The 19,505-nt window shown below is 35.6% G+C and overlaps 1 protein-coding gene across 1 annotated transcript in view; it reads left to right on the forward strand.

Annotated features, from left to right (window-relative positions):
* Positions 1 to 19,505, forward strand: part of LOC150097449 (recombining binding protein suppressor of hairless-like) — a 419,037-nt gene that overhangs the window by 338,134 nt on the left and 61,398 nt on the right. Inside the window, exon 11 of the mRNA XM_090407702.1 lies at positions 18,360 to 18,500. Within this exon, the coding sequence (XP_090263828.1) occupies positions 18,360 to 18,500 (141 nt within the window). The remainder of the gene's footprint in view (positions 1 to 18,359; positions 18,501 to 19,505) is intronic.

Raw genomic sequence — 19,505 nt, forward strand, 5'->3', positions numbered from 1 at the left:
AAAAGTAAACTTCTAGAATATAATAAATTTACAGGAGAAAAGAAATAGGATTTCAAGAAAAAGAAATTTATGAACTTAAAAAAAAAATTTAACCGATTGACAGTTCAGCTATTTCCAAATGAAAACATTTATGAATGTGTTAAATTAATGGACTGCATATAATTAATGAATTCTTTTCAAAAAATAACTTTTTTCTGCAATTTTGCTTTTCACAATATCCAGATCTCTGTAAAAAATAAGATTTCTCTTCCTTGATTAATACTATTCTCTAATATAAACATACATAATTTATTTTCTTCCTTTCAAACATTAGATTTTCTCTTTCCCTCTTCCACGTAATATCAAAACTATGAGTTTATTTCTTTTGAAAAATGTAGTGTTTCTTTTATACTGCATAATAATAATATGTAGAGTTTTCTTCATTGGACATGGTCCTTTCAGAACCAAATTTTATTTACTTAATCCCCCCTCTCCTTTCTTTGTAGTTTTAAAACAAAGTACAGGAAACCTCGCTTAACATGAATTTGATATGTGCGATAATCAGTTAGCTCGATTAAGTGAAATGATACTATTTCCTGCTTTAAGCTAGTGATTAATCAGTTAATGCAATTTTTTTATGTTACATGAAATTTTTTTAGCCAATCTGCGACATGAATGTGGCACTAGTAATAATAATACAATGATTGTGCGTAACTGGGGATACAGCCAGTCTACAGTTTGGACTACATTAAATAAGAGTAAAGAATGCAAAGAACAAGGAAGAGTTGCTACTACTTCTTTAAGCATGCAGATCACCCGAAAAAGAAGCCATTTAATGATCGAGATGGAGCTTCTTCTTTCACTCTGGATTGAGGATTATAACCAAAAAAGAATAACTCATAGTACAGGGGATATTCAGGCAAAAGCTCTCAATAATTTTACCTCATCGAAAGAGACCAAATTTCAAGAGGAATGTGAGAGCTTTACTGAAGTTTAGGATAGTTTGACCGTTTTAAAAATCGAACTGAACTGCAAAATAAGAATAACTGAGGAATCTGCTCATGCTGATAAAGATTCTGCAGCCAAGTTTCCTGAAAAACAGCAAAATATAATTCAGGAGGGTGATTATGACGATTGGCAAATATTCAACGTCCATAAAAATTGGTCTCTATTAGAAGCATATGCTGACAAAAACTTTCCTAGTTAAAACTGAAGCATCTCAACGGGGATTCAAAGTATCTAAATATTGTCTTATGTTTTTATTAGGAGGCAATGCTGAAGGCGACTTTAAACTCAAGCCTGTGTTAGTTTATTTTGCACAAATTCCAAGGTCTAACATTGTAGAAATCAGCACAATTGGAAAAGAACTTGGATTTAATGAACTGGATAATGAAGATGTGAGAAACTTGCTCGATTCCTATTCAGAACATTTAAGCGAGAATGATCGCCTTCAATTAGAAGAACAGTGTGCATATGAAGAAGAAGATAAGGAACAAGAAGAGAATGTTATGACTAAGAAACTAACTGCAAAAGAACTTGAGCTATTTAGTATGCTAAGTAAATTTGTTTGATTCTGATATGGAACAAAGCTTCAAAGTCTGCCGAAATCTTGATAAAGCGATCACCAGCTATCGCAAATTGCATGACAAGATGAAAAAGTCGACCACTATTCAAACATCTTTACTTAATTTTTTTTTTTTTTAAAGTAGCTCAATCAAAGGTTTAGACATTAAATAAATATTTAAGCAATTGATTTTTTATTAACTTTGATCATTTTATCCTCTAATATAGCTTATACTGTAAATTTTTTCCAAATTTATGCTAACTGATGGATGAACTATAATTATTCCTATTGTTTATTGTATTTGTTTAATGCGCATTAATTGATGGCTTATTTAATTGTGTTAAGCAAGTTTTCCTGTACATAAGAATATTGAGTCACTATTGAAATTGAAACATTGAAAATAATTATATAAATTACTATTATAATTACAGCTATTTTGCTTGCTTCAGTTTAGGAGTACCCCTGTTTAGATGTCATTGGCTATTTACTCATGGATTCTTAGGGCATTATGAGTGTAGATGTACTAAAAAGTATATGTAGCCTAAGGAATAGAAAATTGCACATACCTTTTTCTGGGTGTTGTGGCTTTTCCTCAGTCTGCGATGTCGAAAACTGCAGAATGTGTGTGTGTGTGTGGGGGGGGGTAGGCAGTTTGGTAGAATAAGTTAGAAAAACCCGGGTTTTTTTTCGTAATATATAGAAACATATACTTTTATATAGGGTGGGGAAAAAGTGAAAGGGTTAATTTTTTTTTTTTTTTTTTTAGAATCACTTCTACTCCACCCTTCCCTTCCCCCCGGCATCACCTTTTATGGCAGATACGTAGACGATATTCTGTGCATTGGTAATCCCACACACATCACCACCTTAAAAACATCCCTAAACAGCTACAGCAACAGATTAAAATTCACCACAGAAACCGAACAGAACAAATCCATCAACTTCTTAAACTTGACATTAACCAGAACACACAACAAAATAGCACGAAAATATACCACAAACCCTCACACATCGGAAACTACCTCCATTTTCACTCATACCATCCGTATTCTGTTAAAAAATCCGTCATCTTATCACAATTCATAAATGCTTACAAATTTTCAACCAATCAAAATAGTCTAAACGCTGAAATAAAAAAACTAACACAGATCTTCTTAAATCGCAACTTTCTACACAACTGATTAACTACGCAAACAAGACGGCAAAAAACTGCCAAAACAACCCAAGTACCAAAACGAACTTCCCTACACAAAAAATTATCAAACTACCATACATCCAAAACACATACAAAGCCTATAAATACATCTTCAAACATACTGACTACAAACTGGTATTCACCACAAGCCAAAAACTGGCAAACCTCCTAAAATCCACCAAACCTCACACACAAAAAGAATTATTTGAACAGCACAATGTAGTCTATAAATTTCCCTGCCAAAAAGACTGTGACATCACCTACACAGGTTCCACCATCAGGTCTTTATGGGCAAGACTACTTCCGTGACTGTAACATCCCCATTCCAGAACATTTAAACACTAAAAAACGCAACATCAAAAAGAAAAATCGTATACAAAACACAGGAAAAATGGAAATAGCTGTTCACGCCCTTGAACAAAAACACACCCCGCAGATAGACAAGGCCATCATAATAGACAGACAAGACAATGAAACAATGCTCAGAATATCGGAAACAATAGCTATAAAGTGTGACGCGAACTCTATCAACGTACACAGGCCCTACATAATCTCCGAGGTTTGGAAGCTTCACAACATAAAATTGAGGTCACAACCCCGACCAATAGGAGACAACACAAACACCTCTAAAGCAGAAGCACTCACCCGACCTGACATAGCTTCCACTTTCCCAATGTGTTCAGATGACGACCATGAATAGTCGAAACGGTCCACACCCCGTCAACCACCTTTCCCCTTCCCCCTCCCTATTTAAAAAAAAAAAATAACCCTTTCACTTTTTCCCCACCCTATATAAAAGTATATGTTTCTATATATTACGAAAAAAACCCGGGTTTTTCTAACTTATTCTACCAAACTGCCTACCCCCCCCCCCCACACACACACACTCTGCAGTTTTCGACATCGCAGACTGAGGAAAAGCCACAACACCCAGAAAAAGGTATGTGCAATTTTCTATTCCTTAGGCTACATATACTTTTTAGTACATCTACACTCATAATGCCCTAAGAATCCATGAGTAAATAGCCAATGACATCTAAACAGGGGTACTCCTAAACTGAAGCAAGCAAAATAGCTGTAATTATAATAGTTTATAAAGAGGAGTAACATGGGAGTTTTCCCAGAAATAATATACATATATAAATTACATTTATATTGGTATTACATAAGTTTGGTGCTCTTCAGACAGTTTAGGTAATGCATAATTTGATTCAAAAACTGTTTATTTCCATCCCTATTTCACATTTCTTGAAACTTAGTGGTGGTGGGGAGGGAGTAGGGTAGAGATCTTGTTGCATGTATTTTTTTTTTTGTATTCTTTGGTATTACTTGATGTACATGTGCATGTGAGGTATCTGAATTCTTGTTCTGTAATTATCCTTAAATTGTACTTTAGTTGTAACGGAAACACTTCTTATACCTCTCCTTGTATGCCCTGTGACCGTCACTTAGATTGATCACATGCGTGAATTAGATTAACAAGGGGATTGCCTTTGGCTAGAGACAATTCCTTTGTTACAAATATCTGGAGTTACTTCCTCGTTAGGTTCTGGAAAATTTATTTGTTATTGCTGCGCTCCAGAACCCTTAGATTAGAAAAGCTTCTTAATCAAGGAGTTAAATCTCAGACAGACACATGGTTAATTGTTCTTTTAAAATACTTAGTTCAGATTAGCTAAATTTCCTGTACCAACTATATGTTTGCAGTCCTGGTCTCCGTTCAACAATTAAATTCCACTCAGGTTCTAATTAATAAGCGGTGCATTGGATTCATTTTTCAGGCAACTATTTAGGTAAAATTACAAAGGTTCATTTATTAAACTCATGCAATATACTTTCACCAAATATACACTCAGCTAAGATATTCACCTTCTTAAGTTACAGAACTTAATATAACAAACTATAATTTATATAGCTGAATCTTGTCATAAGACAATGCTATCAAATCAATTGATTGTCCTTTTGTATTCTTTGATCTACAATTCCTTCCAGGCATTAATTCAATTAACTTTGTGTACGATTATACTATAGCATACTAAACATGATCGACATTTACAATACATTAGACTATGCTCCTGGAGCTGTAACACTTTGCTATTAGATAAAATCCTGCCTCTTACACAATATCCACAACAAAAGAGACTAAGGTTTCTACATTACCGGATCTTTAAGACTTCTTCAGGTCTGTCCTTCAATCTTCAGTTCCCTTTACAGCTTACTTATTCTTTATCCTGACAATCGTCTCACCTGGGCCTGGTTTGGAGCTCACTATCGTCATTTATCCTCTCTGATGTGGACGAGAAACAGCTCTGCTCAAGTTTGTCCATATGGTCTAGCATGACGGTCAGCTTGCGTGGATTACCTCTGTATGCTGACAAAATGCCCACACCTGGTTTGCTACTTGGCCGCTTATCTCTGTCGAGACATCGTTCCGTTGGCCGGGTTTACCTACACATCTCCGGGAACAACTCGAGCTGGGGCTCCTCAAGTGATGGGTGCGGTTGCTGAACAGGAGAGCACAAGGAAAACTGGAATCCAAGAGAAAAAGTTGATCGAACTGGGGGAACCAAGCCTTTTTATATTGCACCTTTAGCGGCACCCCTTCTGCGTCACACCTTTTTGCCCATCACGATTCTTCTGCATGCGGTTCCGTTCTTCTCTCTTGGCGTCTTCCGGGAAGCTCACGCATGCTCTGTGCGTATGTGTCTGTCGTGGGCTCTGCTGCTAATCCGAGTGTCTCGTTCACTTACCTTGAACTCATAATTTTACACGCTAACATATATTTCACAAATTATAATATACAAAGATAGGTAATATTCCTTTACATAGAATCATTCAATGTTAAGATACAATATCTTTAAGGCTTTCCAGTAATTTACAAATTCTACTTATATACAAGTATATCCTTGTTGATGTGTTAAAGCTTGTTAAATCCCAAATGAAATATTTCTTAGTGAAATCTCTTCATTCAAGATTTAACAATCTGTACCGCCAAAGTATTGATTGAAGATAACATTAGGCATTATTATAAATGTCATGATATGTGAGAAGATATGTTTTTGTTTTGTATAAATCAAAACTGCACAGATGCAGAACCTATTTCTATTAAGTGATTTTTGACTAAAATGATGGATAAACCGACTTAATTTAGAGAAATCTCAAACTTTTAAAAAGATATGTATAAATATGTAATTTATTTTAAAATAATTATTTCATGTAAGTAAGTATCTTCAATAAAATTGTTTGAGAACAAACAAAAAAAAGCACAATCATTATTATTAATATCTGCGAATCCCTACACCTTATACACAACTCATATGGTTCTTTTGTGAGATCACATCAGATACCCATGCTACTCAACAACCTACCAAGAAACTTAAAACACATAGACAACTACAGAACATTAAAACTAGAACTCTGGAAAATATACCAACAAAGTTACTATACCATTAACACTAATATACACACCACAAATCACCAGCATCCAATGCCTACATCTCATCCATAAACAGTAACAGATAAATAGTGAATTATAATCCCACTCTCTTCATAAAAGCTAACCCAAGCTTTGAAGTAGGTGGGATTAATCCGCCTCATTCAACTACAAGTAATCCTCATAATCAAAGACTGCAAATTATGTAACAAAACAGTCAGTACGGTGTATAATAATAATGAAGATACTGATATAAAAAATATGTATATGTAAATAGGCTATATAATAATAAGCTATGATATTGATATTGAAAAAAAATTACGTACATTTACATTAAAAAAAAATCACTCTACTCTACATTTTGTACTGAACAGAAAATGTAATACTATGCTTTATTGTATATATGTAAATACTCTGTATGATGATAAATAAAATGTTATTACAGTTTAAAAAAAACAAAAAATTATCAACCAAGACCCCATGGAGTCAAAGACTCATCTAGGAAGTCCTATTATCATACACACACACAGCTCATCATACTGAGCTTTAAACGCACTCAAATTCTCTGCAGACACCACACTCTCAGGCAAGGCATTCCAATTATTCACAACTCTGCATGCAAAAAACCTGCTTCTCACTCCCCTGCTCACACCCTCCTTAAAACAGCTTCCAGGGATGACCTCTGGTTCTCCCCTGATCTCTCACTGTTTTCTGAAGAACCTCTCGAACATTGATCCTATAACAGCCCCTTACTAACTTGTAGATCTCTATCATGTCTTTCCTCTCCCACCAAACTCTGTAAATTGCATCTTCTCAATCTTTCCTCATATTCAACATTCCGGAGGTCAGAAACTACCTTACTAAGGTAGTTTCTGTAAGGTAGTCCGTCGCCTCTGAACCCTTTCCAACATCTCATCGTCCTTCTGAAAACCAGGTGACCAAATCTGAGTACAGTAGGTCCATGTGTGGCATAATCAAAGCCTTATACAATGGAACAAGAATCTCCCTACTTCTACAAGTCGGTGTCCTTCGCATCATTCCCAGAAGTCTTTGTGCTGTCTTCATTTGGCAATATGTCCCCTAAATTTCAGATCCTTATCCACTATCACCCCAAGATCTCTTATTTCCTCCACCTCTGACAGTATATCCTCACCAAGCATAAATTCTGCATCCCATCTTTGTTCCCCAAATTTTAAAACCTTACATATTGCAACATTGAACTCATATCCCCATGCCCGTGCCCAATCACTCAATTTATTCAATATGTCATAATAGTTCATCTCTGCAAACAACTGAATATCCTCATCCAAATCTCTGGCAATATCATTAATATATAGGTTCAACAGCAGTGACTCTAAAACAGACCCCTGATGGCACACCACTGGTGACTTTCCTTTTCCTGGATATTGCTCCCTCATACATAAATTGCTGATACCTATCAGATAGCCAGTCTCCAATCCAATACACTAATCTAATATCCAACTTCATCTGCTCTAGTTTGACTATCAACTTATCAAGCGGTGATCTATCAAAAGCCTTTGCAAAATCTAAGTATATTACTGTGTATCCCTCTCCTCTGTCCAAGAAATCAGTCACCTTATTGTAATAAGTAAGTAGATTACTGAAACATGACCTCCCTTTAGCAAATTCATACTGTCCATCAAAGATAATACCATTCTTGTCAACCGAATTCTGGATCCTAGTTTTCACAAGCTTCTCCGACAACTTAACCACATCACCTGACATAATATGTCAGGTCTATAATTTGATGCTTGAGTTCTATCATCTCCCTTTTGAAGCTGCACAGCATTGCCCTCCTTCCACTCATTATGAACTTGACCCAATGCAAGACTCATATTAAAAAATACTTCAAGGCAGGTGTCAACTCTCTGGCACATTCCTACAGAATATGTGGTGATATATTATCAAGCCCCCCCTTATCTTTCAACTCTCCATACACCTCTTGCTCATTTACAGCCAGACTCTCCTCCCCATCATCAACTGCTCTCAATCTCTCCATGAAGTCACATTCACAAGATTAAAAGACCTTTATGAACTGCTCATTAAGTATCTCCACTATATCTTCTGCAACAACTGTCTTTATACCATTTTCACCAATCAATGTCATTCTTCCAGATTTTTTTTTTTTTTTTTTTTTGCTGGCTACATATCGAAAGAACTCCTTTGAATTCTTTTTGGCTTCATTAACTAACTGCTATTCATACATCACTTTTACTACCCTTACCAACCAAGGCACCGCCTTGCCTGGTCTTTGTAATCCCCATGGAATTGGTTATCACCACTAATCTTATGCCCTCCATAATGCTTCTTTTCTCTGTATCACATGCTTAATCTCTCTATTCATCCATTTCACACCTATCTTATTTAACCTTCTGATCCTTGGAATACATTTAGATATTGCTTCTACTAGATAGTTCTTGAAAATCCCCCAAGCTGCATTGATCTCTTTTCCAGCTAACTCCTCATTCCATGCTACACCTGCAAGCTGTCTCCTGAGCTCTTCATACCCCTCCCCCCTGTGGTTCCACATATACCCCTTTCTCACAGAGGTCGTCACACTGTTGGCAACCACCCAGGTAATCACATCATGGTCACTCTCACCAACTGGTGGGCGATTAGACACCTCATTTATAATTACATCCCCTGATGAGATGATCAAATCTAAGACCTTCAATCCTTGTGCACCCTCTGTTGCATACTGTCTGAGGTTGTTGTCTCTCAAAAACTCAAGAAACTCATTTTCTTTACTTGCAGTTATCTCATCCTTTCAGTCCATATTGGCATAATTAAAATTGCCCATAATGATCACTCCTTTCTTATTTGGTTGGCTAATTTGATTATACATTTCATAGTCACTACCATCCACATTACTAGGTCTATAACAACATCCAACCAATATTTTATTCTATTTACCTCTATCTCACACCATACTGACTCAAAACTACTGGCACACTATTTCCCTCTTGCATCTCTACTTTGTATGGACATCGCTTTCTCTATCATCAATAGCACTTTCCCTCCCCTTTTATCCTTTCTATCTTCACGAAACACATCATACCCTTCCATCTATTCCTGTCAGGATGTCGTCCTCATCTAATCATGTCTCACTTATTCCAACAATTTTTGGGTGAACAGACTCGATTAATGCAACCATTTCACCTGCCTTGTTTCTTACACTTCTAGCATTTGTATACAAACACAACAGCTAGTTCCACTAATACCACTCATTCGATGTGATTTTTCTCCATGCTAAACTGGAGCCATTTCCCTTCTTGCTTATTCATTTTAGAACCCTCTTCAAGTCCAACTGTTTCCTCTTGATCCTAGGTCATTCCATTTCTTTCCTGTCTACACATGCATTCACATCCTCTTGGAGTATCCACCTTTCTCATGCTGTGTTCTGCTTTCCACCCTGAACCGCCCTGTTTCTCTTCCACACAGTAAAATATCGTATAGAATAAAAATAGAAGTTTTTTTCTTCTATGTCGATTTTACATGAACAATTAAATTACATAAAATACTTGTATTTAAAATAATGTATAACTCACTTACTGTATTAAATCTGGTAACAAATTGTTAGAATATTTAAATAAGAACCAATAGAATTGCAAGTAAAATTAAGCTCAGATCAGGATTAGGCAAATAGACCTAAGGCCAGCGATAATCGTGAAGATCACCGGATTATGAGTTTTCCCGCCAAAACCCAATGATAGCATGGGTGATGGAGAAAACCCTGCAGTAAATCTGGAGGACTTAATTTGAAGAAGGGCCAAAATCAGTAGAATGATATAAAAGGCAGAGATTGAGGGGCCAAAGGGCTCTTGCTTCAAAGTTTTTTGTTCCTGTGCCAAGCCTTTTCCGAGGATGGAGAGTTGCGTTCCCGTGAGCAGCAGTTCCAACGAAGATGGGAAATTCGCTAGTAGCAGAAACGGTCCTTTCAAAATGTCCATCCATATGGTTCTTCGATGATCTACGTGTGCGCTGAATTATTGCTGCTGTAACCTATTGCCCGATTGGAAATTTTGCTGGGAAGAAGTGGAAGAACATGACCATAAGCCTTTAGGATCTAGATCTGTGTAATGAACTGGCATGATTGTAAGTAAAATGTTTTATGTAATATCCTAGATTGTGAAGCTCAAACGACGAATGTCGGTTCTGTTATCTATTAGCATAGAAAGTACTAGAGAAGTCGGAAAGCCCTACTTCTGTTTGAATGTGAATAGTAGTATATAGAGTTCTAAAGATTTGTTAATGTTGTGTGATGCTAAAATTGAATCTGGTTTAAGTTTTGCCTTTTTCTGTTTATAACGTGAGTGAAGTTTAGCTGTGTTAAGTTCTATCCAAGTGCCTGAAATGTCGTGCACTTATAATTTCTTCATTTTAAAGCTTGAGCGAAATGCTTAAATGATCATGTGGAGAATTAGAGACGTGATTTGTATTGTCTCCATTGTGCCCTTGTTGTCTTAGTTAGAACCAGACACGTGATATGTGCTGTTTGAATTTTGTATATAAATTTTTGTCTTAGAATGAATAAACATGTTTGTTTTGTTAATAGCTTGCCTGATTTTGTTTTGCCAGTGCACAGTCTCATAAAAATATCGAACCTGTGTGACCTAAGAATAGTGATTGCCATGACTGACTAATTAATTAATAGGAGTTGCTTGAGATAGAAATTGAGAGCTATTTTTGTGCTTAGCTGGTTGTTCATCTTGTATGTAAGGGAAAGAAAAACAGTTCTTTTATGCGATCCTTAATGGCCAGTCAAAAAAAAAATTTTTTTTTAAGGATCAATACAAGTGAAATACAGCAAGGTAGATTAAGGAATTGGTTCCAGCCAGAAGCTTTTCCTAAGTCTACACTTCGAGCACATGAAATGCATACTTATGGCCTTGAGAGGGAGGGGGGGTAGTAAAACAAAGGTTGTAGGCTAAAGGATTAAGAATAATTGTGAGTTTTGTGCATGAATTAGAAATTGAAGTCTATTGACAGTTTGAACTGGTTCAAGTAACTATGATATTAATGATATAAATCAAATAAATTATTAAAATTGGCGCAGTCTGACATAATAATAAAATAAATTAAATAATAAAAATATTACAACACTCATTCTCTATACTCATGCCACTCACTTCCTCATTCATAACCACCTCTTCAATCTCTCCTGTCTTACACTCCCGCTCTTCCACATCGCTTCCCACTTGATCAGATTCATTCTCTGTACTCACTTCTCTACCTTCCAGCAGCAGTCTCTCCAAGCAACTCACACCGAAACCACCCAAATGCAGTCCATCATTCTTATATAGTTCACTTCATCCTTCAAATTCATTCCACACATTAACAAACTGTACTCATCTTAACAATAATTAGACAAAATTAATAATAATAATAACAGTAATAAAAAAATTGATTCTGGCATTTGCTTTTCTAGCTGATACAAGATTTATGTGCAGGAAATGATTGCAACTATTTTTCATATCCATCAATGGCCACTTTTTTCCTCATTTCAGTATGATATTTCTCTTTTTTTGTCATCATATTAACAGTAAACTATGATTATATGATAAAAGCACTAGAAATATAAAAATATATTGTGTATTTTCAGCTACACTATATATACTGTAAGGAACTACACATTTCGTGTTACTTAGTACCACTGGCTCTTAGATGAAGCTTTGAATCTTGGTTAATCCAGTTAAGTGGTCTTCTGAGTGTGAAGGATTATCAACTTCTTAATGGATAGATAATTGATGATGAGCATTTCTTATCCGTGTTTCTTCAACTCTATCATATGCTTCACATCCATATTTTGGTGGACGTATAAACACGTCATGGCTTAGGGAGGTTAAACTGCATATTACAAAACAGCAACCTCAGTGGGTATCGTGTGCATGCAGGTTAACCATGTTTTAGAAATATGGAAAGAATTGTTAAAATCCACCTTAAAGAACATAGGAAATGCGCATGCTACTATCATTACTAAGTCAGATGGAAGAAAGTTAATGATATGTAAGCTATTACAAATCTGAATGTATTTTTTTGTATTTGGAAGAAACAATGAAGAATGTTCTGATATCAATAAATAGCTGCACGAAATTACTGAATATTCTAAAATTAGCTTTAGCATAATACCCGATACTTAACTATCTCTAGCTCCAAAGGGAGTTCACAAGGTCTTTAATTTTTGATGAGACTAATTATAAGACCACCTTCAACTCAATTTGCCTATGTGTAATCTCTGTTCCTATAAGGCATTCACTAGGATTGAAGTGCTAGTTCCTGTTACAATCTGAATTTCACCATATTATTGTTATCACAAACATCCATGGAATAAGACTCATCATGGGAGGTATCAACCAATAAGAATTATATCTAAATCCTGTATTATTCTACAGCCGGGTACGAAACTCGGATGAAAATCCATCGAAATCCTAGAGTTTCATGCCGTAAAAACTATCGGTGAGCCCAAGTGTAAGTAATCACTTGGGTAGTGCAACTCGGAGCAAAGGTGGAGTAAGCTCCGTCACTATCCTTAATATTCTCTCATAATGTAAAACGCAGCTCCTAGGAGATGTATTATCGTTTTACATTATGAGAAGAGGTCACTACCCAGACCGGTTTCAACCCTTTTTGAGGTCTCATCAGTGAGTAGGTAGACCTGGAATATCAAGGTTTTAAGTGAACCAAACTTACATATACCTCTACTAACGAACTGCTAAACTCGTGTACTTACATATTGTTATTACTATGATAAGTACACCAGTTTAGCAATTCGTTAGTAGGGGTATATGGATAGATCCAAAGATGAATAATGAAGCAGTGTCAGGACTAGAATACCAGTTACAGAGAGAAATTGAGGGAATGCAAATTGCGGAGGTCACTGGATAGTGGAGCACACTGGTCAGATGACTCATGGATTATTGTACTCACATTCTATCATCTAGTTTCCATTGTGATGTAGAAACTCTAGGGAGGATTGATCCAAAGATGAATAATGAAGCAGTGTCAGGACTAGAATACCAGTTACAGAGAGAAGTTGAGGGAATGCAAATTGCAGAGGTCACTGGATAGTGGAGCACACTGGTCAGATGACTCATGGATTATTGTACTCACATTCTATCATCTAGTTTCCATTGTGATGTAGAAACTCTAGGGAGGATTGATCCAAAGATGAATAATGAAGCAGTGTCAGGACTAGAATACCAGTAACAGAGAGAAGTTGAGGGAATGCAAATTGCAGAGGTCACCTCTGCAATTTGCATTCTATATGTGCTATAGGTTTGCAACCTTTTATGAGTGAGATTGAACACTATTACATACATACATTAGAATTTTATTAATACAAACTTGGGTTATACAGTTTTCTTATTTTTAGGAAACACACTGTTCCCCTTCTAAAGGATATATTTTTCTGTGTAAACATATTTGTTTATTACAAACTTTATTACAAAGTCTTCTTTGTTCTTTCAGAAATAAATTGTTAATACAACCTTAGTAGAATCCTATCAATGTTCCAACACCAATGGGATGACCAACAGAAGGTGAAAACAACCTTATGAAATGACAGACTTTGTGGGAGCACACACGCACGCGCACACACACACACACACCAAGGAGGCCTTGAAATAATAATACAGTTATGTTGCATGATTTAAGGTGGGTGTTAAAGCTGTGCTATAGCAAATCAACATTGAAAAAGCTGGAAAATTTTCCAACTTTGGGGGTGGGGGGGTGTATGCCTTACCCTCATCTGCTGCTCTTATTACTTGACTGTAAAAGGTAACCAGATTACTAAATCAAGAGTGCCCTTTAACCCTGCGGAGGTCACGGCTGATCTGACAGATACAAACGAATTGTTTAATATAAATATTCTTACACATATCCAGTGTATAGCTTGGAGGTCATGAGTAGCTGCGCATGCATATATTATGAGTCATATTCCACACTGTTTATGTGGTCAGTTTTGGTTTAACACATGTTATTAAAGGTGTGTGATATTTCATAGTAAATTGTATCTGAGAGATACCGCAACCTCCGATGTCAGTATAGTATTGGTTTAGTGTTTTTTTTTTATTATTTACCATTGAAAATGGCTGGAAAAATATATCTATTGGATAATCCATCAGATGTTGAAGAGATTCAGCAATTTTGTTACTCGAGTCCGATGATGAGAATGATAGTGTCGAATGTGAAAGTGATATTTCATGGTAAATTGTATCTGAGAGATACCACGAACTCCGCTTTCAGTATAGTATTGGTTTAGTTGTTTTTTTCTTTGTTCAATAATTTCTAGATTGTAACTGAAAATAAATAAACCATCATGTATTATATTTGCAGCATTTTTTTCAAAGTTTTATTGTGTTTTAGCACATACTAGTAATGAATGTATCTCTCAGATACAAGCAACCTACGCTACAATTTTTTCAACCGCGATCTCCGCAGGGTTAACAAATCCATGCTAGCCTGCATAAATAATATTACCCTCGTACCTCATTTCTTCGCTCAAGGTATACAGTCTGTCATTGCTGTCAACAATTTTTTTTCTTAAGTATTTCCCATGCATTAACGACCCCTCTTCTTTCTAATTCTATGATAATTGCCTTCCTTTTAATTCCATGTAAATTCTCAAATTCTCTCTGCTTTAATACCTGCACATGCCTATTCATCCTCCAAGTCGGGACTATATGATCAATGTCACCAATCGGTGGGGGGGGAATGTCACCTGAGTGACAATCAAATCCTTTGATGCTATGACCAAATCCAAAAATCTTGCTTCTTGTGTTTCCTCCACTATATGCTGCCTAAGACAGTTTTCCCTCACAAAATTAAAAAAATCAGTTCCCTTATTATTGCATGCTGTCTCCTCTGCCCAGTTTATATCACTGTAGTTGAAGCTTCCCATAATGATTGCTCACTTTGCACTTGCCAGACTAATTTGCCTAAACATTTCCTGTTCATCACTATTTATATTCCCTGATCTGTAGCAACATCTCATTAAATATCTTCTCTCATAAACATCTTTCTTACACCATATACTCTCAAAGCCATTGCCATTTTTTCCACTAGGAATCTCCACCCTGAGATCACACAATTCATCTCTTGTCATGAGTAACACTCCATCACTAGGTTTAACTTCTTTATCCTGCTGAAATATGCTTTGCTCTTCTTCGATTTCTATCCTGGTTAGAACATCCTCCTCAGTTAACCAAGTTTCACTGATACCAACAACCTTTGCTGCAAACTCATTCCCTTTATTCCTAATGCTCCTAGTATTTGTAGACAAAAACCAGTATATTGCTAGCCTTCTAATAGCCATTATTATCCCCCCCCCCCTGGAGTCCGTGACTCTGTGTGGTCTTAGGATAATAATAACACGCACACTGGCATGTTAAATTAATATCCTTTAATTGAATAAACTACATTTAATTATTTCTTTTAGCCTAGGACTGCTTCATTGCTAAAATAGCTTTGTTTTTTAATTTGATATCTGTTTTTTAGTTTCCTGTTCTCTTGGATCTTAAATCTAGCCTTCACAAATTATGTACTAAACAATCTCTTGAACTGTAATAAACAGTTGGCTTTCTAAAAGCTGCTTTGTTACAATTATAATGAAAATGTGCCTAATGTAAGAATATAAAATACTAGAACACACAGTACTAGTATCATTTTTGTAAAAACTCATGTACACTTTGTTATGAATTTTTACAGTAATTGTTTTGCCTCTCTCATTACATAATTGTCTACCAAGAATTATCAGGAGTATTATTATGAGTTAAAATTAGTTACGAAAGTAAGAGACAGAAAACTGCATTTCTGAACGCAGTTTTGCATTTGCATTTTAATTCTTGAGGAAACTGATGTACAGCTGCGTTTATCCTTAAGTCATCATAGCTACATGATTTAGACACAATAGGTGAGAGTATGGCAGGCTACTGCCACCATCCTGTGAGCCTAAAGCCTAACAACATTATTACAGTGTGAAATAGTTCTATAGGTGATGCGTTCTGAGTTGTGGGGTTAAAATCCTGAGATGATGGGAGAAAAACAGCATGTAATTAACAATGTAACAAAATTCACATTACTGTGTTTCCTTTCCCTCTTATACTTAGAATATTGTGCATTAAATTCCTTTCAGGTAGCATCCTAGACAATTTCAGATAAGTTGTTCTTTCTTTTTTTTCTTTCTTTTTTTTTTTTTTGGTTATAGCTTAGTAGACCTGTGTTTTTTTTTTAAAGTTATATCAGGAGAATGACATGACAGCCTTCTCTCACACTCTCAAAAAGAGAGAGGGCTGTCAGAGTAAGGTGGGAAGGATAACAGGAAGAGCAGAAATTTACCACAACCTTTATTATTTTAATGATATACGGTAGCAACATTTCTAACACAGAAGAGGAATAATATCTAAATTGTAGAATGCAAATCAGATGTAAAAAAAAAAAAAAAAAATTATGATACAACAAGGGTCAAAGCTAACTGGGAGGTGATCTCCACATTACTTTTTTAAGATATGCAGAGAACCTAAGGTTTTGGTCTAATCTCCATTCTTCACCTTCTTGTGGTACATCCATCAGTAGGTATCTACTTGGATACCAAATGAATGAGAATGGGCTGACAGTTTGGGATTTGGCCAACCAAATTGTATTCTTACTGGCTTAAACACATACAGAATGATACATCATGATGTAATTTCATGCCAGCTTAGCTGTCATTCAGTTAGACCCCCCCCCCCCCCCACACACACACACACAACAGGGAACTAGGATAAACAGTGAAAAGTCAATTACTGAAACAAACTTCAAATCTCCATCAACAGAATTTTAGAGAAGTACCAGGTCAACATAATTGGTATTATCGTAACAAAGAAGATAAAAACAGGTGAAATTCTTCTAAATAACTGTTACAAGACGTTATATATAATATTTAGCACTAAAAATGAGGATAAGCATCTTGAATGGCAGGCAATATCAAGCAGACTGATGTGGACAAATGTCAAACTAAAGAATTGGACAATGAGACTTCTTTGTACCAATGACCCCACAAGAAGAAAGTTATACTGAGAAAGAGAGGAATTTGTTTATTGGTGAATGTAGCTGACACAAAGAATTTGGAAAAGTTGTTCCTTGTTGGAGATCTCTTAACAGCTGAGTAGGTAAAGAACCAGACACACAGGAATATTTTGGGAAAATCTGGAAAAAAAGACCAAAGTTAATAATAATGGTAAGTACTTCATGAATTGTGTGCATCTCCCTCTTCCAGTATGACATAAATTAAACCAAGTCACTACAATTATTTGGTGTAAAGCTGACATTATATTGAGCAGTACATTAGTCTATATTTAAATTATCAGTAGTTAGTATTGAAGAAGGTACAGGAAGACAGTTCGATGTTAAATCAAGTGTGAGACGAGGTATTTGATGTTAAATCAAACATTTAACAAAGGTTTGATGTTAAATTATGTGAGAGATTATCTGCACTGGAGGAAAGTGATATTAGGCCTAATATCAAAATTGATAGTATTCAACTCAGCTCTCTGCATTTATGCAGAACACGTTGTACTTGTAAACAAATCCAGTAGAAGTTGCAGGATTCCCTAACATTTCCTGATTAAATTGAGTAACAACTGTAATAAATTTGTTATGAAAATCAATGATAAAATAGACAAAGGACTATGAAAATAGGCATGAACATTGAAGACGTTAGCTGTATCCTGAACGAAGAGCCTATAGAACAAGTAAAGCATTTCAGCTGTTCATGCACAATTGTTAGTGAAGATAGCAAACTAATTATTGAAATAGACAACAAAATTAGCAAAGCTGCTATATCAGGGAGCAACAATAAATTTATACAGAATAAGAGAGAAATTAGTAAAAACACTGGTTAAATTGTGTACAAAAGAGTATACATGAGAGTTCTGAGAAAAAAAAAAAAAATTAGGGGAACAAACAAATGGCATCAATGGTAGAAGTGACCATACTACCTGAGCTTTGCTCATACATTCAGTTCACAACATCAAAGGTAGGCAAAAGTCTGGGCATTCAAAAACACACAGTCATCCTATTTACTAAACACGTGTTGTGTAAAAGATTTTTTTTTATCATTGTGTATAAATTTCTGTATATGTTTTTGTGCATCCATTTTGATTTTTTATTCTTATTTTTTGTTTATACAGATAATAAGAAAAGTAGATAAACAAACGGCCCTTCTTGATGCTGATGATCCCGTTTCTCAGTTACATAAGTGTTCATTTTATATGAAAGATACTGAGCGAATGTATCTCTGTCTTTCACAGGAAAGGATAATCCAGTTTCAGGTATCATTTTGTTTTCTATTAATTTTTTTTAAAATTCTCTATAAGTCTAATTTGAAAGCTTGCTAACTTTTACATATGGTCCTGCAAAGTTGCCATAATTTTTTCCCCTCTCGCACATCTTAATAATTATAAAAAATGTTTAAAAGAATGTTAGAGGTAGTATAAGGGAAGGACAAAATAAATGAAGAGGTCTTTTACTTGCAGCAGGACATCACAGGATTCTGTCTTTTGACCACTGTCGAAGCGTTCGAGAATGGTGAAAAAAATCCAGTGTTTTTTGTGGTTAACATTGCTTGCAAGAAAATAAATATAGTATAATTATGAACGAGTGCAGTCTATATGTATTGTTACACTAACACAGTTAATAAAATTACCATATTTACATGGTCGTTGATAATAGTTGTAAGTATAAAAACAGTGTCTGGCTTAACAAACTGTTATCCTAAGGATGTAATGACCAGTTGTAATTCATTATTATTATTGCACCCTGCACAGAGTCAGCAGACTCATCGTGGAAGGTTCATTCAACTGACAACATATTTATCATATTGAATCTTAAAATCCTTAACACTCCTTACGTTAAAAACACATTCTGGTAATTGGTTCCATTAAATCTCCATGTAAAAAATCTACTCCTCACACTCCTTTTCACAACACTCTTGCATAACTTCCAGAGATGACTTCTGGTTTTTCCCCTCTCGCCTTCTATTTTTTATAATCCCATCTAGTGAAATCCTCTCACTAACTTAAATGTCTATCATATTGCCTCTTTTCCTCCTATTCACTAAACTCTGCAATCCACTTTCTTCAACCCCTCTCTCTCCATAGCCAGCATTCCAGAGTCCTGATATGGTCTTAGTCACTTGTTTCTGGACCCTCTCCAATGTTTCTACATCACACTGAAATCAAGTGACCAAATTTGAGCACAGTGGGGCAAGTGTGATCTGACTAGCGCTTTATACAGTAGCACAACCACTTCCTTATCCCTACATGTTAGAGTACTTC

The sequence above is a fragment of the Typopeltis vanoorti genome, chromosome 17 (assembly GCF_054136105.1).
Source record: "Typopeltis vanoorti isolate ZY-2024b chromosome 17, IOZ_Tvanoo_1.0, whole genome shotgun sequence".
NCBI classification, from domain to species: Eukaryota; Metazoa; Arthropoda; class Arachnida; order Uropygi; family Thelyphonidae; genus Typopeltis; species Typopeltis vanoorti.